This window comes from Quercus robur, chromosome 8 (genome assembly GCF_932294415.1).
Source record: "Quercus robur chromosome 8, dhQueRobu3.1, whole genome shotgun sequence".
Classification (NCBI taxonomy): Eukaryota; Viridiplantae; Streptophyta; class Magnoliopsida; order Fagales; family Fagaceae; genus Quercus; species Quercus robur.
Window position 1 is genome coordinate 54327357 of NC_065541.1, and position 26732 is coordinate 54354088.

The 26732-nt window shown below is 34.5% G+C and overlaps 2 protein-coding genes across 2 annotated transcripts; both read right to left on the reverse strand.

The window, feature by feature from the left end:
* Positions 1-1501: 1501 nt before the first annotated feature.
* Positions 1502-3519, reverse strand: LOC126697066 (cytochrome P450 76T24-like). The gene is made up of 2 exons (XM_050393896.1): positions 2523-3519; positions 1502-2280 (listed from the first exon to the last, which is right to left on the reverse strand). Exons 1-2 carry the CDS (start codon positions 3420-3422, stop codon positions 1669-1671), a joined length of 1512 nt encoding a protein of 503 aa, XP_050249853.1. The 5' UTR covers positions 3423-3519; the 3' UTR covers positions 1502-1668.
* An 18380-nt stretch (positions 3520-21899) lies between these two features.
* LOC126697067 (cytochrome P450 76T24-like) lies at positions 21900-24171 on the reverse strand. Its single transcript, XM_050393897.1, has 2 exons — positions 23240-24171; positions 21900-22720 (listed from the first exon to the last, which is right to left on the reverse strand). The coding sequence occupies exons 1-2, from the start codon at positions 24140-24142 to the stop codon at positions 22115-22117; spliced, it is 1509 nt and encodes a 502-aa protein (XP_050249854.1). The 5' UTR covers positions 24143-24171; the 3' UTR covers positions 21900-22114.
* Between the last annotated feature and the right edge of the window lie 2561 nt (positions 24172-26732).

Sequence of the window (26732 nt, forward strand, 5' to 3'; positions counted from 1 at the left end):
AAAATTAAAGTGCGAAACAGTAAAGAGTTGTTTATATAGCAAAATATGCGTAATGTTGAAAGTAACAATAAAACTCTCTTTTATTGAGGACTTCTTTTTGTATTCTACTTGAGTTTTTATTGTTATGCGTCTAATTCCATATATAGCTTTATTTCTGTTCGTCCCAATTGCCCAGGAATGCTTGAGGGTTAAACGATCACTACATATAGTAATTAGCTTTAACATTAATATATAAAAATAAAAATAAAAACAGTTGCATCTAAGAACATTGACATTAATCGAATAAACATAGTTGCATGTCCACCTTAGCTTAATGTTCTTATTCTTCCTTTTCCTTTCTGGGTACCATTGTTCCAGCCTCTTCTTTTGGCGCTTAAGCCCTTACATTATATAGGCCTTCTCAGTTGATCCTGACCTTCTATTTGTTGATCAGGCAGATAACTATTCGAGTACTTGTCCCATCAGCCGCCTCCCCCTACTTTCTGTTAGTTGCAATAACTGAAGCCACACTGTTCAGGAGTCTTTTCCCATCAATGTGGCTAGGACGTTTGTTGGCGCATTCAATGCAGATGTGACGTCTTCTCCTTGAACCACTCCCACACTGTACCCCCGTGCGAGTCTCATTCTACTCGCATTTTCTTCTGGGAGCGCTTTGAAGGCTACCTTTGATGACATGTCGTTCTTCCCTTTTAGGCCTTGGGATGCCGAGGACAGGGTCATCCTCGGCTGCATCTCTAGGCTATTTGGTCTTTCACTACTTGCTCACAGCAACCACTCTCCTCGGCGCGGGCCTTGGGCCCTAATGGAAAGTGGGCCGGGACCACAAATTCTCTAGCCCCACAGGAACAAATGATGTAAATTAGTACAACGAACTGAAAATAAATGTATAATTAAATATAGTCATATACCGAATGTGTACAAAATGGGTGTAATCTTATACATCTAATTTAGCGCCCTAGCTACTAGAAGATTTATCATCGACTTTTGCAATTGGATGGTGATTTGTTTAAAACATTTTGCACGTTTTCTTTGCAAAACACGGAAGTGGAAGAGTTAACATTAAGAGAAGTTGCCTTTCTTGACTTTTCATCTTCCATGTTGATGTAACATTTTTTTTTTTTTTTTTTGGAGAAGGTTGATGTAACATTTTCGACTTGTAGCTAAGCTAGAATGAAAATGCAACTGTAAGGAAATAAAAAATTAAAGTGCGAAACAGTAAAGAGTTGTTTATATAGCAAAATATGCGTAATGTTGAAAGTAACAATAAAACTCTCTTTTATTGAGGACTTCTTTTTGTATTCTACTTGAGTTTTTATTGTTATGCGTCTAATTCCATATATAGCTTTATTTCTGTTCGTCCCAATTGCCCAGGAATGCTTGAGGGTTAAACGATCACTACATATAGTAATTAGCTTTAACATTAATATATAAAAATAAAAATAAAAACAGTTGCATCTAAGAACATTGACATTAATCGAATAAACATAGTTGCATGTCCACCTTGTTTCTCAACAATTATTATATTATTTTTAAATTTATTGTAACACATAACATGACGATTCAAGAAGATTACTACCAACGGTGAACAATAATGCTTGTGGAAAATCCTATCATTAAACGATTCTACTCAGGTACAAACACTTGCCTAAAAAACAGAAATAACAGAAGTTACGCTCTAGTTGGAATAACCCGGAGAGGCTTAGCCCTGCGTAAGGTGAGTCCAAAGGTCTCACTCTCACTCATATCCATATCTTCTGGCTTCATCTCATCTGCAAGCTTCCATTTAAAGAAATGTACAAGAGATGCCAACATTAAGGGCACCATCCGATTAGCAAATGGCATTCCAGGACAGATTCTTCTTCCAGCTCCAAAGGGAATTAGCTCGAAGTTTTTTCCTTTAAAGTCAATGTCTTGTTCTATGAACCTTTCAGGCATAAATAAATTTGGGTTTGTCCATATGCTTGAGTCTCGTCCCATTGCCCACACGTTTACTAGTATTTGTGCATTTTTGGGCACAATAAAGCCACGCATTTCTACATTAGTCTCAGCCTTGTGAGGAACTAGAAAAGGTGCTGGTGGGTGCAAACGAAGGGTTTCTTTCACTATTGCTCGTAGAAAAGGGAACTTTGAGATGTCCACTTCTTGAACTAGCCGATCCTTGCCAAGAACTTCTTTAAGCTCGTCTCGGGCTTTAGCCATTTTTTCAGGGTTATGTATTAACTCAGACAGTGCCCATTCAACAGTGCTTGATGTTGTGTCAATCCCTGCAATAAATAAATCCTGATACAAAATAGTGTGAGAGCTAGACTTATAGAGCACTGCCCAAGTTTATTAATGAAGACAAAAAATAATGCTCTTAATTAGTATTTTTTCTGCGGCTAAAAATTAATGCTAAGTTGCTAAGAGCACTCATCGGTGCTTGTATAATAAATAAATAAAAAGTACCACATTAATGCATTTTACTCCAAAAAACTAATATAATTAAGTGTTTTGAAGCAAAGTTAAGAAAGGTATTTAATTACCAGAAGCAGACGTTTGAAATCGTCGCAGCTTAATTCTGAATTATCTTCTTCAGTGAGATTAAGGAAGGAATCTAGTACATCGTTGCTTGCCTTAGAACTCTCTGATGAAGCTCTTAATTGTACTCGTTCCTTGATGATACCATCAAAAATTCCGATCAATTTTGTAAAATAACTCTTCATCCTTTTCCGTATACCTTGCGGGTCAACTAAACGAAGTGCTGGGAAATAGTCTACAATGTTGGACTTTCCAAGAAGTTCCATGATACCAAATATAAGGTCCTGGAACTCTTGGGACTGTAAATTTGAACTATACTGTGCCAAATCAATGGAAAAAAAAGTGTTTGATATGGTATTAAGTACTGTAATGAAGGCTACTCGACCAATATCAACCACTTCCCCACCACTGCAACATTGGTCAAGATGGTCAAATAATTCTTTCACCTTTTTCTGTCGAAGGGCTTGTGTGCCATCGAGTTGTTGTGGAGCAAATATTTTCGTGGCAGAAAGTTTCCTGAGGTTCCTCCAACGAGCCAACGCGGGCAACCATGCCATTGAATTTTTGGGGTGGTTAAATACTTGGATAGAGTCCGGGATAGTTCGGCTGGAGAGGGCTTGGTCATTTTTTTGCAGTGCTTCTTTGGCTATGTCTGGAGAGGATATGACTATGGTTGTTATGCTCCCAAGCTTGAGAGACATAAGGGATCCATAGGTTTTGGAGAGCTTGGCAAAATCTTGATGGGGTTTGTTGCCCAGCTCCAGGATGTTTCCGATGATCGGAAAAGGGCGGGGACCTGGGGGAAGTGTTGAAGAGCCAGACTTCCGGCCTCCTAGAGCGGCAGTGAGCACATGAATGCATGCCCACACGATGGGAAGTATTAGCCAAAATGCTAGGTGGTCCATTAACTCAACTTTGCTTTGTGTTTCTTGTCGTTGTATTTTGTGAGGTAACACAAAGTAATGGGTGTTGGCTCAAAAGTTCTATTAGAATTGTGAATATTGTATTCAATGTGTAAAAATTACATGGGGTTAGCCTTTATATAGACAAACATATGATGAGTGCAGTATAAACGTGCGTATTACATTATGTATTAGTTTAATACAAGACATACATGTACGATAGATATGAGAAAGCAATGGTTGTGCTGTCTCAAAAACTACCGGCTAGATTTTCAAAGAAACACCACATCCTTTAAGAGGCAGTGGAATCCATCAGGTGGACTTCATATATAATTTCCTAAAGATTTAATATATAAGGTTTACAAACTAACTTATTTTTAATTACAAAAAATTATTTTAAACATTTGTTCATTATGTTCTTTATAAGAAGTAATAAAATTATATTCTTACTACATCAGTTTGTAAGTTTTTTATATTGAAACTTGTAGTAACTTTAATATTTTTCTTACAAAAAATTATTATATACTCCTTAAAGTCTAGGGCAGGCATAATAATTTCTCAACGTTTGCAAGCTGCACAACAATCACAACTTGGCTTTACTAGCCATTCTATCTTTTTAAGCATACCCTTAACTACTAATTAGGTCACTTCTAGCTATATTGAAGTCTTTCATCTTTGAGAAATTAGTTGGGAAGTGAGAAAGTTACCAATAAGGATTTTTTTTTTTCCAGATTTATCATTAGAAGGAAAATGTGTTAAGTGTGATCTGGTAATTGGTAAATGACTTGTTTTAGGGTTTGTGTATATATATAGGTGCAGTTTGGATAGGGCGTTTGCCCGTCTGCGTTTTTTTTTTTTTTTTTTTTTTTATTCTCCCCAGCTGCAACTGTTGACCCGGTTTACTGTGAACAGTGCACTTGTGCACTGTTCACGGGTCCCACAAACTCCACTTTTTATCAACTTTTTCATTAAAAATGAGTCCCACAGTACTATTCACACATTTAAAAATTATTTTGCTACAGTGTTTTCAGTTTTCAGTTTTCAGTTTCAGTAAAATAAGTTATATCCAAACAGACCCATAGTAGACAAAATTGATGTACAGTACAAAATAATTTACTTTTATGATTATGTAAACAAAAAACAACAACTAGATTTTATAAATAAATGATGTAAACAAATACAGTAAACTGAAATAAGTATATAATTAAATATACTCATGGACCGAATGTGTACAAAATGCGTGTGATTTTATACATCTAATTTAGAGCTGTACTACTAGAAAGCCAACTAGCTTGGAGTTTGACACGGAGTTTGGTTAGTAAGATTTATCATCGACTTTTCAATTGGACGGTGATTTGTTTAAAACATTTTGCACGATTTTGGTAGGTTGTCTTTCAAATTCAAACTGTGAAGATAACTTAAAAGTAAAAACATGGAGATGCAAAAGTTCCTTTCAATTTCTTTACGTTTTGTCTTCCATCCGTACAACATTTTCAACTTGTCGCTTATAGGCTTATATGAAGAGTCCAAATCGTGGGTCTAATTTGATCCGCCCAACCAACATGGGTTGGATAAGTTTGATTGAGTGTGAGTTTGTTTAGTAACGCGTCTGTTTGAAGTTACATTTGCTTTTTTGGTTGGTCCCATGGCACTGTTCATGGACCAAGCAAAGCACAAAAACACGTGAACAGTAGCAAATAAATAGTGTTTTACCTTTTAAAAAGTATTTTGCTATAGTGTTTTCAGTAATAAGTTTTTAGTTTTCAGCAAATAAGCGGTATTCAAACAAATTCTGAATTGACATCATATCATATCATCTATACTACTCTATTTACGGGTTTTCCCCTGTTTGAACTGGTTTTTTTTTTTTTTTTTTCAAAATACCCCTACACCCTACGTTTAAGTAGGGTCAAACTTGGTAAAAATGCTTCTTTAACTCCCACTTAAAACACTATCTACAAAATAAGACCACACTCCCACTACACTCACGTTGGTTTTTAAACTCAAATGGCTTCTTCTTCAGTTCTCCAATTCTCTCAATTTTATGTTAATCTTCTTTTCACCATTATCATCATTTTTTCTATTTGCTCCTGCTCAACAGTATGTGTATGTCAATGTACATTGGTCTTTTCTATTTTGGTTTTCTAATTCATTAACAAATTCTTATATTCTAGAAACAAATCAAATATTTCAATCTCACCTTTAATTTCTTTCACATATTTCTTCAAGGAACGTGCACTGGGGTGTCTATCTTCAAGAATTTCGTATCTAAACTTCAAGGAACGTGCATTGAGGTGTTGATCTTCAAGATTTTTGCGTGCTCTATCCTCCAACTCCAACAGACTGTTTGGACTTTGGACTTGAAGTGTAGTCAACGGCCAAAATGCAAGTATCTTTGATCACCTCATGCTTGTTGGGTTCTATGTGTTATGTTTGCTTTTATGAGTTGTTATTCAGTATTTACTTTCATGTATTTGGTTTATATTTGGTTTCCTTACTTTGTTATTATTATCCTTTCCACATCATTATCTTATCTTAAAAAAAATAATAAAAAAAATTAAAAGTCTAACGGCCACTCACGTTTTCTTATATTTCTAATGTTTTGTTCACAACTCATATTTGAACTCTCTCAACGTGAATATAAGAAAACATTATCAACTCATATTAGAACTCTTTCAACTTGAATATAAGAAAACATTTTCAACTCATATTAGTTGCAAACATGAATATGAGTTCTTGTATTCACGTTTCAAACATGAGTTATATTTGAACTCAATCTTATATTCACGTTTCTATTTGAACTAAATCTTATATTCACATTTTTAAATATGAATTATATTTGAACTCAAATTACTTTTTTAAAACTCAAATTGATTTTTTTTAGAAAAAAAATTAGTTGAACGCTGACTTAAAGTTTAGAAAGAAAAAAAAAATCTTATTCTTTTATTGTGATTTAAAAGAAAAAAAAAAATCTTTTAACTCCCATGTAAAATACTGCCTACAAAATAGGTCCGTACTTTTCTCTTTTAATCTTTTCTTTTATTTGGTCGGTTTGATGAGTGTTTAATATTTTCTCTAATTAATGACTTTTTTTAAAAGAGTGGGAATAATGTATATTTTTGTCTCTCTTTTTTTTTTTTTTTTTTTTTTTTTTTTTTTTTTTTTTTTTTCTTTTTGTGGTTACCAAGTTTGACTAATCATTTTAGTATATGTGTTTTAAGTGGTGCTCTCTCTTCCTCAATATATTTTTTTTTTTTTTTCTGTTGCTTTTCTTACATTTAAGCCTTACTCTCTATTTTTTTGTATATTTTTTTTTAGGGTGACATATCAACAATTTTATTATATTGCATAGCAGGCACATTAGATGAATTCAGGTGAGCGAAGTGATAGTAAATCTATCAAGTAGTTGTTAATAATCATTTTTTGTAAATATCCTACCGTATGAAATTTAATATTGTCCTTTGTTTTTTCTATACTACCATTTAAGGGGCTTTTCCTGTTTGGACCAGATTTTTTTTTTTTTTTTTTTTTTTTTTTTTGCTCCAAAATATCCCTACAACCTACATTTAAGTAGGGGCAACTCAATAAAAATACATTTTTAACTCCCACTAAAACATTGCCTATAAAACAGAAACACTCTTCTGATATTTTTCAAATTACTTTATCTATTTATAAAAAAAAAAATTTAAAAATTAAAACAAACACACATTTGTTTGTAAAAATACATCTGCCGATTAAAAAAAAAAAAACACATATGCCGATATTGCAAAAAAAAAAAAAATTCCTTGCACCCACATTTTAGGGGGTGTTTGGTAGGGGTATTTAAACAACAATTTTTGTTGTTTAAATAACACAACACATATTTGCACAACATTTTTTTACTCGCACGTATTTTCAAAAAACTTAAACAACGTTACTAGAACAACATTACCAAACACTCTTTAGTCACGCACACAAGTGCGAAACACACACAGACTCTCTCTCACTAAGTTTCAGTACTGCTTTTGCCTTTGTCAGTGCATCATTGTATGGCAGCCAATTTAAATAGCTGAGGGGTCGCTTTAAGCTTGGGCAAGCGTGTTGTCAATCGGATCCGAACTTCAAACTCTAACTCTCGCGATCCACCTCTTACTACCTGCGTGATTTGCTTTGATTTATTTTTGGTATGTTATCTCTTTGTATCAGTGTTTGAAAAGTTAGAAAATATTTTTTTTAACTATTTTTTATCATGAGAGGTAACATGTTATTAACTGTCATAGAGTTAATCTTCTAATACTATCCTGCCATTTCCTAATTACTTTCTTGCTACAAGTATTTTGTAGTTAAAAACAATAAATACTAATAATGATTATAAGAAAAAAAGCCCATTTAGAATTTTTGTGCATGAGATATTTGGGTAGTCAATAATTTTGGGAATTTATGCAAAGGGAGTCGATTTCTAACGTTTTACGGTTTTAGTTAGAAATTAAGATATTAAATAAAGTATGGATTTCTCCTATCTCTTCCAATCCTGACACACCTAGCCCTGAATCTAGCCCAGACACAGTGCTTCATCACCTGAATGCAACATCAGCCCAAACATCACCTTTGCCTTACCAACCTGATTCCAATCAAGGCAACATAACAAGCTCTGATATGGGTAGAGGAGAGGAACCTTTTTTGACCAATGGTCTCCTACAAGAGAGCCCCAATTCCAGTGATACCACAAAGAGTGAATCACTAACTGCTACTATGTTTAACCTGGAAAGTTTGAATGAAGGTCGCCCTGACTGGACACGTGGGCATGCAGTTTTAACGAATAGCCAATCTCATCACTCCTTTAATTCTTACAATAACTTCTTGGTCCGGAACACTGACAGAGCTGGATTTAATTTTGAAGATGGTAGCCCAAGTGAAGGACCACAGATCAGAAGGGCTCAATCAGAGGATAATACTGTGCATATGGCCCATTACAATTATGGCTCACGGTTGGTGAGAGCCCAAAGTCTGGATACAGGATTGGAAAATACAGGTCAACATGGACCTCAAAGGCAAAACCCAATTTCAACATCTCCTGTGACCTATAATTCTGATCCAGGACAGACCTCTAACCTTCTGGGCGATGAAAGTATAGGTAATAGCAGAGGATTATCAAGGAAAAGGCTTGGCATGGAGATAGGAAGTTTGGGGAGGAACATCCGTCAAAAATTAGCCTGTCTTTGCCTCGACAATGAAAGTAACCCTGCTTTCCTTAAGGGTTATAAATGTTGTATTGTTTCACACTATGCTTATCCTGTTGATGACCATATCCCTTTTAATCCAAATGGGTGTTGGGAAGCTGGCCCTTCACAGCTTCCCCCATAGCCATGAGGATTCTAAGTTGGAATTGTAGAGGTTTGGGCAAATCTTTTGCAATTCTGCAAGTTCAAAAAATTGCCCATGATTTTAATCCTGATGTCTTATTCTTAATGGAAACTCGTCTAGCTAGTAATAAGGGTAAGGATATTTGGAATAAATGTGGTTTTTTTATTTATTTATTTTTTTTTTATGGCTGTGAGGTTCCTAGATTGGGTTTGGGTGGAGGTCTTATTCTTCCTTGGATGCAAAGGAGTTTTCTCAGGGTGGTTTATGAATCCCCTCACCTTATTCATATTGACGTTACAAATAACAAGGGCAAACCTTTATCTATTACTTTTGTTTATGGCCATCCTGAACTAGCCAAGAGGAATGAGGTTTGGCAACAATTAAAAACTCTAAAAGATATAGCTCAACCTAGTTGGCTTTGTATTGGAGACTTCAACCAAGTGCTCTCAAGAGAGGAAAAATTCTCTTTTAACCAAAACCCCATTGCTGGTGCTGAGTTATTTCAGCAAGTGTTGAGTGATCTTCAGCTTTGTGACTTGATGACCTCTAGGCAACAATTCACCTGGATGAATAAAAGGGAGGAGGAATATTTTGTTATGGAGAGATTAGATAGAGCTTTTGCCAGTACTGAGTGGATCAACCAATATCATTTATATTATCTAAGGAATCTCCCCATTATTTGTCTGATCATGGACCTATAATCCTGGATTTTGAACATCAAACACCCTTTAGAAATCGACCTTTTAGATTTGAGCAAATGTGGATCACCCACCCTAGTTGTAGAGATATGGTCAGTAAGGCCTGGGAATGGTAGTCTAGTGGGTCTAGAGCTGCAAAATTGCGAAATAAACTTAACAACACCAAAACTATAGCCAGAAAATGGAATAGAGAAGTGTTTGGTAGAGTGGAGATTAATATTAAATAAAAAATGGATCAACTTTAGCAATTGCAAGACTCTATTACTTCTCTTGAGGACATTAGAAAGGAGAGGCAGCTGAGGGAAGAGATAGAGGACTTACTTGATAAGGAGGAACTTAAGTGGGCTCAAAAAGCTAGGACTAATTGGACCCTTTATGGTGATAGAAACACAAAGTATTTTCAAACTATAGTAAAACAAAGAAGAGCAAAAAACAGAATTCTTCAATTAAAAGATGGGGATGGCAATTTTACTGACAATCTTAATGAGATTGAAAACATTCTTCTCTCTCACTTTAAGTCAAATTATGAAGATTGTAGTTCTAGAAGTGTGGATAACATCCTAGCGGAGCTCCAACCTCTCAACATCCCTACTTTAACAGATGAGCAACACTTTTCACTTAACAAACCAATATTAGACTTTGAAATTGAGTGTGCTGTGTTTCAATTAGGAGCCCATAAAGCACAAGGTCCTAATGGCATCCCTGCTTTCTTTTTCCATGCCTTTTGGGACATTGTGAAAGAGGATGTTACAAGAGCTGTCCAAGCTTTCTTTCACTCAGGTTCCTTATTCAAGCCTCTAAACCACTCTTACATTGTTCTTATCCCCAAAAAACCCTTCCCTGATGAAATTTCTCACTTCAGGCCTATTAGCCTATGTAATGTGATCTATAAGGTGATATCCAAAGTGATAGTTAATAGGTTGAAACTTGTAATGGATAGTTTGATAACTCCATACCAGAATGCTTTTATACAAGGGAGAAACATTTCAGATAATATTCTTTTGGCTCATGAGATCATGGACACCCTAAAGAAAAAGAAAGGAAGGAAATCCTCTTTTGGTGCTCTAAAAATAGACATGTCAAAAGCTTATGACAGAATCAACTGGAATTTCTTGAAAGCTGTTCTAACAGCCATGAAGTTTGATCCCAAATGGATTAGATGGATTATGGAATGTGTGTCTTCTGTGTCATTCACTCTTCTAGTCAATGGGAGTTTAACTTCAACCTTTCATCCAACACAGCGCCTTAGGCAAGGAGATCCTTTATCTCCTTATCTCTTTCTTTTGTGTGCTAACATTCTCTCTATTTCTTTGCTACAGGCTGAATACTCTAATAAGATCAAAGGAGTGAAAGTAGGTAGGAGTGGTTTTTCTTTCACTCATCTCTTTTTTGCAGATGACTCTCTTCTTTTCTTCAAGAATGACAGGAACTCTCTTGGTAATATCCAATCCATCCTAAACTGGTACTGCTCTATCTCGGGCCAAAAAATAAATTTAACCAAATCTGACCTTTTTTGCTCCCCAAACATGGCCAAGGAATGTCATGTATCCATAGCTAGAAGTTTGAATGTGAACCTTGTCCAACATCCCAGCAAATACCTTGGTATCAATTTTAAGTGGAGAGGGAATCGTATTGCTGATTTCCATTTTCTGATTGACAAGCTTCATTCCAAGCTGCAGGGCTGGAAATCTAGGCTTCTTTCACAGGCTGGCAGAACCACCCTCATCTCTTCTGTACTACAATCTCTTCTTTTATACACATTCTCTTGTTTTAAGGTTCCTGAATCTATTTGCAACAAGATGGATTCTATTGTAAGGTCTTTTTGGTGGGGTCATGAAACTGGAGAGAAAAAACGTCATTTGCTCAATTGGAATAAAATCTACAAGCCTAAAAGATGAGGGGGTCTTGGCATTAAGAAGTTCAGCCCTATGAATCAAGCTTTGTTGGCAAAACAATATTGGAGGCTTATTAAATGTCCCCAATCCCTCTTAGCTAGAACTTTTAAGGCTAAGTACCATCCTGATGAATCATTGCAAGGCCACACACCTAAAGCACACCATTCCTGGGTTTGGACAAACATTGTTCAGCAAGGTGATCCTATTCTTCGAGAAGACAGATGGTTGGTTGGAGATGGTTTTGATATACCCCTTACTCATCCTGACTGGTCGCCAAACTTAAGAGATTGTTCTTTGCTTCCCTTTTTGTAAACCGGCATAGTAGGAGATCTTATTGATCATAATTCTAGAAGTTGGAAAGTGGATTTAATTAGGAGCTTATACCATCACCCTAAAGCGGTCAACATTTTGCAAATGCCCATTTCCAAAATCAATGATTCTAAGGATAGGCTTATGTGGAAATACTCAAGGGATGGGAATTATAGTACCAAGAGAGCTTTTGAGTTGTTAACTGAAGACTCTTTAGAGTCACAACAATTCCAGCAGGAAAGGAAGATATGGACTGCAATTTGGAAAGCCCATGTTCCCTTAAGAATTATCAATTTTGTGTGGAAACTTCTCCATGACAGCCTACCTACTGTGACCACCCTACATAGCAGAGGCATTAGTAATGATGTCACTTGCCCCTTATGTAATGTTGAAAAAGAGACTCCTACACATCTATTTCTCTTTTGTAGCTTTTCTAGAGCTTGTTGGTTTGGTTCAGATCTTGGTCTGCATACTTCTGATATCACCAATGTGTTTGTTCAGTCTTGGTTAAAAGACTATATCAACTCTTACTTAAATAATGAAGATCAAAGCTCGGTCATCCTTCAATCAATGTTTACAGTTTTGTGGTTAATTTGGAATCACAAAAACAAAGTGCTTCACCAAGGCTTGAACCCGAATCCCCTAGAGGTTATTCTAACAGCCAAAACTTTATCTTGCAGGTACAGGAAAGCTTATGCAGGCCCATACCATCCTACCAGAGAGCTTAGAACAGCCAAGTCAAGACATCTCACAGCTGCAGGGCAATATCAACTCATTATCAAATTAGCTGAAGCAAGAAGAACAAAGCCATAAAGGAGAGCATATGCTTTTGTAGCTGTAAATATGCAGGGAGCAGAAGTCTTTTCAGGGGTTAATTGCAGTCTTGCCAACACAGCAATAGGAGCTCTATTTGAAGCAATGGTGGAAGCTGGTATCATAGCTAAAAACTATGGATTTCAGCATGTTTTGTTCTTAACTGACAGGGTCAATCTCCATCAAGTTTTCAAATTGAGAAAAAGCACAGATTAGTTGGATAGTAGTAGGATAGCTGATCTGAACTTTCTTTCTCAAAATGGTTTATTTTGTAATACTTTGGTTGTCCCTCATGTAGTAGTTAAGGCTGTGTGGTGTTTTGCTAAACAGGCTATGAACACACCCTTGTATTACAGGTGGTATAATCTTGCTCTATGTTACATTGTATGAACTCTTCCTTTGTTTGGTATCAAAATAAATAAATAAATAAATAAAGTATGGATTTATAATATTAATATGAAATATTATTAATAAATTATGTGGACTTTGATGGACAAAGATAGAAATAAATAATTATATACTAGAACGCGTGCTCAGATGCTTTTCTTTTTTTCTTTTTCTTTTTTGTGGTAAAAGTTAATAATTTGAATTCATTATAATTTGGAATTACTACATTTTTCAATCACAAAATACCTAGGGGTGTGATGAAATAAATATTTCATCCACAACGCATAACACTAATCACACCCCTAGGTGTGTTTTTTTCATTACATCCCTAGATATTTTGTGATTAGAAAATGTAGTAATCTCAAATTATAATGGATTAAAATTATTAACTTTTTTCCAAAATAATAGAAGAGCCTGTGCTTAGAGGCTAATTTTTTTTAATGTGAAAAATTTGTGTCTTAGCTTAATGAAAGAGATTAATTATAATAGTACCGGAATAATAAAAATTACTTATAGTATATATTTTTCTTTTTTTTATTATTAAAAATTGTTCTTTAAAAAATGGATGCTTGTCTACAATGTCAAGTGTGTAGTATTAAAGAAATAGTTAATTCTACAGTACCCTCCCTTTTTTTTGGGGGTACGATACCTACTAGTAGACAACATACTATATCAGGTTACCAAAACATCACATTTAATGGTATCATCCTCATATTGTGTAGTACTAACATCACATGTGATTGTACTTTTGTCACATTTGTTCCTTTATTTTTTCTCACATTTGATGGTACCACCCTCACATTGTGCAGTACCAACATCATATGTGACTGTACTTTTATCACATTCGGTGGTTCATTTATTTTTTTCCTTACATTTAATGGTACTATCCTCATATTATGTAATATTAACATCACATGTGATTGTACTTTTATCACATTCAGTGGTTCCCTTATTTTTTCTCACATTTGATGGTATCATTATCACATTGCGTAGTACCAACATCACATGTAACTGTACTTTTGTCACATTCGATGGTTCTTTTATTTTTTTTCTCACATTTGATAGTATTATCTTCACATTGTGCAGTACCAACATCACATGTGACTGTGTTTTATCACATTTGATGGTTCCTTTATTTTTTTTTCTCACATTTGATGGTACAATCCTCACATTGCGCAGTACCAACATCATATGTGACTGTACTTTTGTCACATTCGGTAATTTCCTTATTTTTTCTCACATTTTATGGTACTATCCTCACATTGTGCAGTACCAACATCACATGTAATTGTACTTTTGTCACATTCGGTGGTTCCCTAATTTTTTTTCCTCACATTTTATGGTACCAGTCTTATAAAGCGCAGTACTAACATCACATGTGACTGTACTTTTATCACATTCGGTGGTTCTCTTTTTTTTTTTCTCACATTTTATGGTATCAGCTTCACATTGTGCAGTACTAACATCACATGTGACTGTACTTTTGTCACATTCGGTGGTTCTCTTATTTTTTTTCCTCATATTTTATGGTACCAGCCTTACAAAGCGTAGTTCTAACATCACAAATGACTGTACTTTTGTCACATTCGATGATTCCCTTATTTTTTTTTCCCTCACATTTTATGGTACTAGCCTCAAATTACACAGTACCAACATCACATATAACAGTTTTTTTGTCATATTTAGTGGTTCCCTTATTTTTTTTCTCACATTTAAAGATTCTATCCTCACATTGTACAGTTCCAACATCACATTCTTTTGTCACATTTGGTGGTTTTTTTTTTCCTCACATTTGACGACTCCATCCTCACATTGTGCAGTTTCAACACTACATGTGACAGTTTTTTTTGTCACATTTGGTGGTTCCCTTATTTTTTCTCATATTTGACGATTCCATCCACATTATGCAGTTCCAACATCACATTTGACAATATTTTTGTTACATTTGGTGGTTCCTTTATTTTTATTTTCTCACATTTGATGTTCCATTTTCACATGAAATAGTACCAATATCATTTCTAGGATACCCTTAAAACCTAAAAAATGACTGAAATACCCTTAGAACATAAAAAATGACTGAAATACCCTTAGAACCTATATAATGACTGAAATAACCCTAAAACCTAAAAAATGATCAAAATACCCTTGAAACCTAGAAAATTACCGAAATACCCTTAGAACCTAAAAAAAGACATAAATGATCCTGAAACCTAAAAAATAACTGAAATAACGCTATAATTTAAAAAGTGACTTAAATACCCTTAGAATCTGAAAAATGACTGTAAAGCACCTGAAACCTAAAAAAATGACTTAAATGACCTTGTAATGTAAAAAGTAACTGAAATACCCTTAGGGAGCATTTGGTTTGCTATGATGTGTCCTATGATGTGATTCACATTACAATGATTTAACATTGAGGTTTTTGGTGTATTTTATTTTTTCTAATATTACCAAATTTAAAATTACAAAATTTATCACATCATCTAAATCTCATCACCTTGATAATCAATGTAATGTTGTATTATTGTATTGAGATTATAATAACATAATATTACGGTGTAATATAACGTAATATTACCGTAATGCACTTGAAACCTAAAAAATGACCGAAATACCCTCGAACCTAAAAAATGACCGAAATACCCACAAACCCTCTAAAAAGGCTGGAATACCCTTAGAACTTAAAAAATGATCAAAATACCTTTAAAGCATTAAAAAAATGACCAAAATGACCCTGAAATCTAAAAAATGACCGAAAATACCTTGAAACATAACATTCGATGGCATACTTTTTTTTTTTTCCTTACATTTGACAATTCCGTTGTCATATTAGGTAGTATTAACAACACATGTGACTATACTTTTACCACATTTGATGGCTCCCTTATCTTTTTTCTCACATTTGACTCACATTTGACGGTTCCATTATCATATTAAGTAGTACCAACATCACATCTGACTAAAAAGGAAAATTGAAGAACTCAGCATAAAAATTGAAATACTTTGTTTCTTCTTTTGTGGGTCTTGCTTAGGGTTTTGTTTAGTAGTCGTGGCTTTGGAAGAGAAGAAGCTTACAGAGAGAATAAGCGTAGACACCAAAGAGACAGAAGTGTAGAGAGAATCAGAGACTAATTCGTAGGGATTATTTATTTTTCTATAATGAGCTTAAAGGGCAAATGGTTCAAAATATGTTTCATCATTCTATTTCAAAAAAAAAAAAAAAATGTCCTTAAGCAAACACGAGAAATTAAATAAAGATGATAAAGAAAATGATTCACGATCTCGCACAACTTTTGAGTGCAATGGGCTTTGATGAAATCACTCATAAACTTTCAATATGTGCTTACATGCTTGCCAAAAACACTTTATATATGATACGATTCTTTGGGAACTAAATATAAAGAAACTAAGAACCAAACATTCTAATATTTGGTTTTTTTAGTAATAATTAAAATTTTAACAATGAATCGTCCCAAAATAAGCACAAATCTTAAAATTTACAAAAATACCATGGAAATTACAGATGTTCAAAAATAGTCCTAAAATCTATGAAATGAAAAAAAAAATACCACAAGGCCTTGAATATGACCAAAATTCCCTCATTAACATATAAAATGACTGAAAAATTATCAAACTATCCCTTAAACCTCAAAATAACAGAAATACTCATAAAACCTTAAATTTAAAAAAATGACTAAAATAAAATTTTTAACTTCCAAAATTAATAAAAAACATAAAGAAGCAACAACTTGCTAAGTGATTTGATTATACAATAACAACAATAAAATGCAAAAACAATGTTATGGCTATACAATAGCAACAATGTTTTGGTTTTAACATTGGAATTGAAAACAATTATTAATCAGATATGGCGTAGGCAGGATTCTGATAGTTTGGGTTTGGCGGGGCACAATCCAATGGAAGAGCTCCTTGACTTGTCATTCCATGGGTCCAATAGAGGCATGGTGCATTTTTCAATTTGACAAATCACCCTTACGACTGCACAACATGCATATAAATAGTTTAACATCACTTCAAATTTTATAACATATAATTTCACAAGCATTTTCTATGCATTTCCAAAAGCAGCATTAGAATAAAATATATTTAAGATTATAAACACTCCAAGGTTAAATCAAAATCAAGCAATTCAAAGCTTCTAAGCAAGCGCACAAGTTTCTATAAAACAATGTTACTTTGCGTTTACATAATAATAATGTTTGAAAACTCAACAATACAAATTTGAATGCGCAAAGCTAATAATCAACATGTCCACTAGCAAGTTAACAAAATTAATAGTATAATTACATGAATGACTCAATGAAATAATCAAGCAACTACAACACAGTAATAAGGTATTCAGTCCCCTAAAAGAGTTACAATTCTTAAATCCCCAAGTTCAACACACTTTTGATGGCTAATGCTAAGATATTTATGCCACTCTAGTAACCTGAAGCCATGATAACTCCTATGCTTGCCATTGCCAACACCAACGACATAGTAGAGGTGTATCTGATAAACATGACAATAGGAATAAGAGCATACACGTAAATTTGTGGACTTAAACTTAAGGCTACATACCAATGGCCGATGTCACCTTTTTGACCAATCTAACATAAAGAAGCCATGAAAAAAACAGCTCACAACGAACTAATGCGATTTAAATGACAGGAATAGAATCAAGTAAGGTGCAGTCCTTGCTTAAATGATATTTTGTTTGTTTTTTACTTATTAAAAATGATTGCTGGTGGGGAATAGTTGTTGATGACTATGACTCATCATAATCAATGAACTAAATGATGTTGCCGCTTTGGCAGCAATAGCTTGAGCTTGATTTGTATTGTTATATAATTTATTTTCATGACTATTATTTGTACAGCTAAATAATTAAATCAAACAGCATATAGATATTGGCTAAATGTGATGCATGTCAACTTTCTAGTACTTAGAGTTCAAATAGATCCCAAAAAATATGAAGTCCAATAATACAATTAACAGGACTCCAATTGTTGAAGGCATAGATGATTCATCAAGAAGTGATATTTCTTCTCAATTTGTTAAACTGATATAGCCATAAAAATTAATGACAAAAGCTCACAAGGGAACCATGTATCATGATTACAAACCAAATGTGTATGCAGGAATAAACAACAACAAATTCTTTTTCTTTTTTTTTCCTGAGAAATGTTTGGATTTTATGGAAACAACACAATTACAAAGCCAATTACATCAAAGCAGAAGCTACCAGCAACATTCTGCTACAAGCAAATTGACAAGAAACTTCAAGAAGTGAATATATTAAAATAAAACATTTAAAATTTAATCCTTTACACAAAACAATAGTCCTGTATAAGTTAAGACCAAAACAACAAGTACAAGGAACAACAGGTCCAAACATAATTACAAAACAGAGTTTACAACTCACCTTACCTAATAAAGACTCATAGTGAAACTAATAGTTCAATTGGACAATAGGTTTCAATAGAAATACAAAGACTTACAGCAAGGTTACCTCACCCAACTCTAAACTAAAAATGGCTCACAATGAAACTTAAGATCACGGTTAGACAATAGGTTTCTGCAGTATAGCAGGGCTCATTAACCAGTTACAGCATAGGGTTCTATTTAGCACTAAATTGCATAATTGATTCCCCAGTTACAGATGATTTATAAATAAAAACCCAATTGATCCATAGCCTTATAGGTTTTCACTAGATAGCCATGGTTCACTTTTATATCCATATGACATCACAAATTTAGACTTCATCATTTGGAAAAGATAACTTATGTGTATAATTTTGACCTTAATAATCTGAGAAATCAATCCTATCAAAAGACGACACTAAAAAGAAAACAAATAGGAAATTATTCATATTTACTTTTAAAAGAACATGTTATTAGTGTTTGGACTCATTTACAGAAGCAATAGCAATACACAGAATAAGCAAAGAATTTAACATATTTAATAAATTCATTCATAAGGATTTGTCTCTGGTAACACCCATGGATTAGGAGGGTAGGTTCTTAGTCATAACTGATAAATGGGGTAGAATTTTATCAAGGTATCCAGTTCAGTCCAGTTAGGATTGTTTCAAAATTTAATCGACCAAAACAAAGTAATTGAATAGTATGACTACAGATTTTTCTGTTCAGCCCCGTTAGGACGGTTTCAAAATGAACCCACCAAAACAAAGCAATTGAATTTTTCACAAGGTCCAGTCCACTTAGAACTACTCAATGTTGAGTTAAAAAAATAAATAAATAAAAAATTAATTAAAAAAAAAAAAAAAACCTACTCAATGTTGAACCCTAAGCAAGTTCCACCCCGCACCCAATACCCATATTCAACAAATAGAAAGGGCAGTGATATGCAATCAACAACCAATTAAAATAAAAAGTATATATTTTTTCAAACAGATTCGCTGAAAAATTAACGAAGAAAAAGGGGAAACAAAACAGAGGTGAGTGAAATTAAGTTTTTTTTCTTTTTATCCTTACCTTCACTAGTGAGTAAATTGACAGACTGTGGAAAGGAGATTGACGTACGAAGAGCACGCAAGAGAGAAGAAGCAAAAGCAATTTTCTCAGAATGAACGAACGAATCAAGCAAGCACTTTTTTCGCGCCTAAGATTATTTTTTGAGAAGATCAGTCGAGTTTGGGAGGACGCGAGAGAGAACTGATAAGATCTAGTTCTATCATTTTGCTTTTATATGCTAACTTGTCTTACCGGTAACTGGTATCTCACTAAAATTGAATAAACGGTGAAAATTAAAAACCATTAATTTTGATTGTCAAGATTTCGGTGGGTACCATACCCATTAAAAAACATAAGGGTACTGTAGAATGGGAAAATTCTTAGGTAGTCTCGGAATATAGTGAAATGGTGCTCCTTCCTCTCATGGTGGATCCCACCATGAATTTAATGTGTGGACCCCATCATGAATGTGAGAGGAGGGAGCACCATTCTTCGTGCTTCGAGAGTACTTAAGAATTACTCCTATAGAATGACCCGAAAAATTGTTTCCCCTATCCAAAAAAATAATAATAATAATTGTTTCCAAGTAAAGCTGAGCGGGAATGTGATGAGAAACGTAAGAATTGTCGAAGAAATCTATGAACTTGCTTTCATCCAGAATTGGAACGTGGTTATGGATGTGTACTAAGTGCCTATCTTTTAGGATTAAATAACAACCACTTTTAAAATTTTAATTAAAAAAAATTATGAGTATACAATGTGAGAGTCTTTAGCATATGAAAATTTTGTTATGGATGTGCACTAACTAAAAGTCTTTAGCTACCTTTTGGGACTAAGTGGCTGCCTTTTAGGGTTTAAAAATAAATAAAAAATTTGATAACTCTAATTTAAAAAAAAAAAATGATAATTGTAACATTTTATGACTAGTATATCTTTTTATGTCATTACAAAGTTTACAATCCAAAAGGAATAATTTTCATTCATTAAACTTTTGGGCTTGGGTTCAAAAAAATAATAGATGCACCAAATAAATTATATCGCTTGATATTAAACTCAGAGAATAGGTGACTTATCAAACGGTATTCTTGGTGTTTCAATAAATTAATACTATTTAAATTTTCTTTTACTTCAATTGAGCCTTAATCCTATTTCCAGCTTTGTGAAATTAAATATGAGGGTATGACAAACATTGAAAATTATATATTATACTCAAAATCAGCTACCAATTAATTTTAATCCAACCTAACAATTAAATAAATTTCTATACAAATTAAATCAAACAAAAAACTATATGCACAACGAAAAATACACAAATTTATATATCCAAAACCAAAGTACTACACAAATGTATTCAAAAGCTACTAACCTTTCCGTATTCAAGGGGTTTTAAAAAATTTAACACAAATTTAATTAATTATTTATTTTAGTTATTTTTGTATTTTTTTTTTTGTACTAAGTGGCTATCTTTTAAGATTATAAATAACTTCGTATATAACTCCCATTAAAAAATTATTAAGAAAAATAAATTGATAACATGAAAGCCATTTCTATTAAAAAGAACTAGCCTCTGAGCATGCGCTCACGCGTGTACTCAGAGGCTCTTCTATTTTTTTGGGAAAAAACTTTTAATTTGCACAAATTATAATTTAGGATTATTACATTTTTCATTCACAAAAAAATCTAGGGGTGTGATAAAACGCATAATACTCATCACACCACAAATGCATAATACTCATCACACCCCTAGATTTTTTTGTGATTGAAAAATGTAGTAATCCTAAATTATAATTGATACAAATTATTAATTTTTTCCCCAAAAAAATAGAAGCGCCTCACGTGCGTGCTCAGAGGCTAGTTATTATTATTATTATTATTATTATTATTATTATTATTATTATTATTATTATTTTGTATATATTTGTGATACTTTTAGTTTACTGTCAATTTGTAATGGTTTTATATATAAATAAATATATATATATATATATATATTTACACACGTTATATATATTTTTTGAAACATATGTCATGGTTGTTAGTAGTAAACTGTTAATTGGCTATGAAATCTAGAAAAATATTCTAGCTCAAAACCGATCAAACCACATCTTATACATCGTATCGCATTGCACCACATATGTGGCTGCAAAATTGAGGTGCGGTGTTGTGATGATTTTAGCTAAACTGCACCACAAGGTGTGATGCTAAAAATGGCCCAAAACCACACCACCGAACCATGAACACCCTTACTCTCAACCCAAACTTGTTTTTTTTTTTTCCATTTTTAAGTAAGTGCACCAAATGGTCCAAAGTAGACCAAATTGGATCAAATGGAATGAATTGGAGCGAAAAGACTGAATAGTATCAAAGTGGACCAAATGGACGAAATTGAATCAAAATGGACTAAAATAGACCCAATGGACTAAAGTGGGCCAAACAAAATGAATTGGACCAAATAGACCAAAATGGACCAAAGTAGACCTAACAGATAGAAATAGACCTGATGGGCACGAACAGAATTGGACCAAAACCATGCTAGTTAATATAAAAAACACAGATGCTTCTAAGAATATTGACATCAATGGAATAAACATAGTTCCATGTCCACCTTGTTTCTCAGTAATTATTATATTATTTTTAAATTTATTGTAACACAGCATGAAGATTCAAGAAGATTACTACTAAAGGTGAACGATAATGCTCGTGGAAAATCCTAACATTAAACAATTCTACTCACACATACATATACGGGCCTAAAGAACAGAAGTAACTGAAGTTACACTCTGATTGGAATAGCCCGGAGAGGCTTGGCCCTGTGTAAGGTGAGTCCAAAGGTCTCACTCATATCCATATTTTCTGGATTCATCTCATCTGCAAGCTTCCAATTAAAGAAATGTACAAGAGATGCCAACATCAAGTGCACCATCCGGTTAGCTAACGGTAATCCAGGGCAGATTCTTCTTCCAGCTCCGAAGGGAATCAGCTCGAAATATTGGCCTTTAAAGTCAATGTCTTGTTCTAAAAACCTTTCAGGCATAAATAAATCTGGGTTTGTCCATATGCTTGAGTCTCGTCCCATTGCCCACACGTTTACTAGTATTTGTGCATTTTTGGGCACAGTAAAGCCACACATTTCTACTTCAGTCTCAGCCTTGTGAGGAACTAGAAAAGGTACAGGTGGGTGCAAACGAAGTGTTTCTTTCACTATTGCTTGTAGAAAGGGAAACTTTAAGATGTCTACTTCTTGAATTAGCCGATCCTTGCCAAGGACTTCTTCAAGCTCGTCTTGGGCTTTAGCCATTTTTTCAGGATTATTTATTAACTCTGCTAGTGCCCATTCAACAGTGCTTGATGTTGTGTCGACCCCTGCAATAAATAAATCCTAATACAAAATAGTGTGAGAGCTAGAGTTACAGAGCACTTTGCCCAAGTTTATTAATGAAAACAAAAAGTAACGCTCTTGCGTTTGCTTTGCTGCTTAAGGTTATGCTAACAAAGAGTAGGGATTACGTGACTCCAACAAAACTACTGAACAATCTACTCATACATTTTTGTCCTTTGGACAATATTCTCCTTTTTTCCCACTTTCCAAATATTCTTGCTCGAATCAGTGCTACAATATAGTTACTAATTTTCGAAAATGATGATGATCTTGAAGTTGATAAATATGATGAGCTAGCTAGGCTACCGAGTAGTATTAGATTCCCATGACTAAATATGAATCATTTTCTCTCATTTAAAAAATGACTAAATTGTATTTATAACCTTAAGATGAACTTAATTAGAAAGCTTATTATGAGCTTCATCCTGCCCTTCTACTTCTTAAGTTACCTAAAACGAAAATCAAAGAAAAGATATAATTATGTATTCTAAAGCATAGTTAAGAAAGGTATTCAATTACCAGAAGCAAATGTTTGAAATCGTGGAAGCTAAGTTGCGATCCATCTTCTTCAGCGAAATTGAGAAAGGAATCTAATACATCGTTGCTTGCCTTAGAACTCTCTGATGAAGCTCTTAATTGCACCCGTTCCTTGATGATACCATCAAAAATCCCCATCAATTTTTCATAATAAATGGTGGCCCTTCCCCGTGCACCTTGTGGATCAACTAAACGAAGTACTGGGAAATAGTCTGCAATATTAGGCTTTCCAGCTACTTCCATGACACCACATACAAGCTCCTGGAACTCTTGGGACAATGCACTTGAACTATACTGTGCTAAGTCAATGGAAAAAAAAGTGTTTGATATGGAATTAAGTACTGTAATGAAGGCTGCTCGACCAATATCAACCACTTCCCCACCATTGCTGCAACATTGATTAATATGGTCAAGTAATTCTTTCACCTTTTTTTGTCGAAGGGCTTGTGTGGCATCGAGTTGTTGTGGAGCAAATATTTTCGTGGCAGAAACTTTCCTGAGGTTCCTCCAACGAGTCAATGCGGGCAACCACACCATTGAAACTTTGTGGTGGTCAGCTACTCGGCCGGTATCCGGGATAGTTCGGCTGGAGAAGGCTTGGTCTTTTTTTTGGAGTGCTTCTTTGGCTATGTCTGGAGAGGAAATGACTATGGTTGTTATGCTCCCAAGCTTGAGAGTCATAAGGGGTCCATAGGTTTTGGAGAGCTTTGCAACAGCTTGATGGGGTTTGTTGCCCATCTCCAAGATGTTTCCGATGATTGGAAAAGGGTGGGGGCCTGGGGGAAGTGTGGATGAGCCAGACTTCCGGCTTCCTAGAGCGGAGGTGAGCACAGCAATGCATGCCCACACGATGGGAAGTATTATCCAAAATGCTTGGTGGTCCATTAACTCAAATTTGCTTATTGTGTTACTCCACTTGGTATTTTGCGAGTACTATAAGAAAGGACTCAATTGTGTGTAACACATGGTTTCTCAAAATCATGTGACAATTCAATGAACGGGCCACAACTACAAAAGTAACAGGAATCATCACCATCACCATCACCATCAGCCTTAGCATTTTTCAGTAAATACAAGAATCCAACAGCCATTGTCACTCTTTTAATGCACCACCACCTGTTATACTTAATAATAAACAAAACTCAAAAAACCAAAAATCATAACCATCGATTGGAACAATCCGGATGTACTCTTTTAGATGAATTTTTCTTCATGGTGACATGGTTGATGATGTCAATCTTGTTTAAAGGTATCATAATCCTTCTAGAAACAAAACATAAAACATATTGTGAGAAGATCACCACGTGGCCTTAATCTTGAAACTAAATATACAAAAGTCAATGTAGAAATTGTATTGCAAACTAAATTAAAAAGAGAGTGACTTGTTGCATATGCCTTCAAGTTTGCTACACATTGATACATATAAGAAATTAGGAAAAAGAAAAGTTTGCATCTAAAGTGGAGTGAAAGAAAAAGAAAGGATCAATATAATTTTAAAAATTGATAAAAGTGGATTTATAGGCGACTTGAATTTGAGCCGTTATTATCTTGAATACCGAAGAGGTTGGTAGGATTACAAATTTTTTTTTTTTTAAGAAACAAAGTGTTAAATATTTAATTCATCAAAGCTAACCATGCAATTCCCAAGAAAAAAAAAACACACTAACAATTCACATTTAGAGCTTGTTTGGACACTCACAAAACTGAGTGATATCATCCTGTTTTCATAACTCATGATCCAAAACTGGTGGGGCCCACAGAAGAGCTGTTGTTTGGATTCCATGACTCATATTCTGTGACTCAGTTTTCATGATTCTGTGACTCAAAAAACTGAGTGATAGTAGCTGAAAATGAAAACTCAATTTTGCTGTTATCAAAACTCAAAATCGGTCACTCAATGGCAAGTTCGTAAATTAGCTGAGATTGTGAGCCCCTTCGCCAATGCATTGTCACATCCATCTCAGGCTAGTTATGACCCTTGGAGCTTCCCCTGTTCCACTTCAATTGTCCCCAAATTTTTTGCTGAAATTTTCCCCCTTTTCACTTCCCTCTTCTCACTTCCCTCTCTCAGCCTCTTCTCATTTTCACTTCCCTCTCCATCCCCAGCGAGCTAGCTCCATGGCACCACAATCTGTGTTCGAAGAACCAAAGAAGAACACTGCGTGATTGAACACTAAACCAGGCCTGAATCTTCACCGGCGAATCTACCTCTCAGTCACCGTATCCATACCTCTGTCTCCCTCTCCCAGGTGCAATATATATCTCCCAGGTGCAATATATATCTCTCTCTCCCTCTCCATTTGCCATTTCTATGGTCTGGTTTGGGTTTTTTGTTCGATGTGAATGGGGGTTTTTGATTTAAAGTGCTGATGTTGGTTGTGGCTTGTGAGACAGCATTCCTCCGTAATCTTTTGAAATATTAAGTTCTATTGGGTGCATTGATATATTAAAGTACTAATGTTGGTTTGGGTCTTTATGAATTTCTTAAGTTCTACCTTCATTTTGAACTTGAAGAGTTAAATCCTTCTTTGAAACATTTTCTGCTAGTGATCAATCCATTGCTGACTGATTTTGCTTTCAAATCCAGCTACTTCAAATTGAATAGAGCTGGGTCGAACAGTTTTCTGCAGGTCAAATTGAATAGAAGCAAGTTTGTTTGTTGATAAATGAATATGAATATGAATGTGATGACAAAGATCAATGACATTTTTCAGTAAATAGGCCAGTTCCATAGCATGTTCATTCAGAAAAGTTATTGTAGCACTTTGTGAGAGTGCACTTGTTTGGTGACACTCAGGCCCAAGGATCCCGGGCCTAAATAAAAGGTTTGGTGAACCAGGCCTTGACTCACCGCAGCTAACGAGCTATTTAAGAATCAAATGGTATACAGGGGATGCTCCTAACAATATAAAAAAATGACAAGCAAGGATATCGAAGAGTGCCAAAAAATTAACAAGGTAAATTCAGAAAGAAACAGGATTAGCAAAGCGATAAAAATTAATGCTGAGAGGATCCTGGGAAATATGAAGCATATTTCATTAATACATTGTCTGTTTAATTACAGAAAGCTCACTAGGACGTGATACAAGGTTCAATCAAGCTCAAAAATTACAGTCTTGAATGGCTATTTCAGCCTTCAAAACTTGCAAAGTTTGATTCTCTTTGAATCCGAGTATGTGCAATAGTGGCTTTTACAGGATACCGGGAAGCAATGTTTGTTTTTCCCTTAGTATTTTCTCTTCACCACAGATTTTACTGATAGTTTTTCTAGAAAATCTCTTCTTTTTTGTGTTTCTCTCTTTTTTTGCTGCCCCTTCTTCACAACCCAAGCCTTCCTTTTATAATGGAGTTTTTGGTCTTCCCGGGGAACCGTTGGTTCCCCTGTTTTACCCTTTTGCAAATAGAGCACGTCCTGTTCCCATCATCTCGGTAAGTCCCATTTCCGTTTTTTCTCATTCTTTCCTTCTTTCAGCTC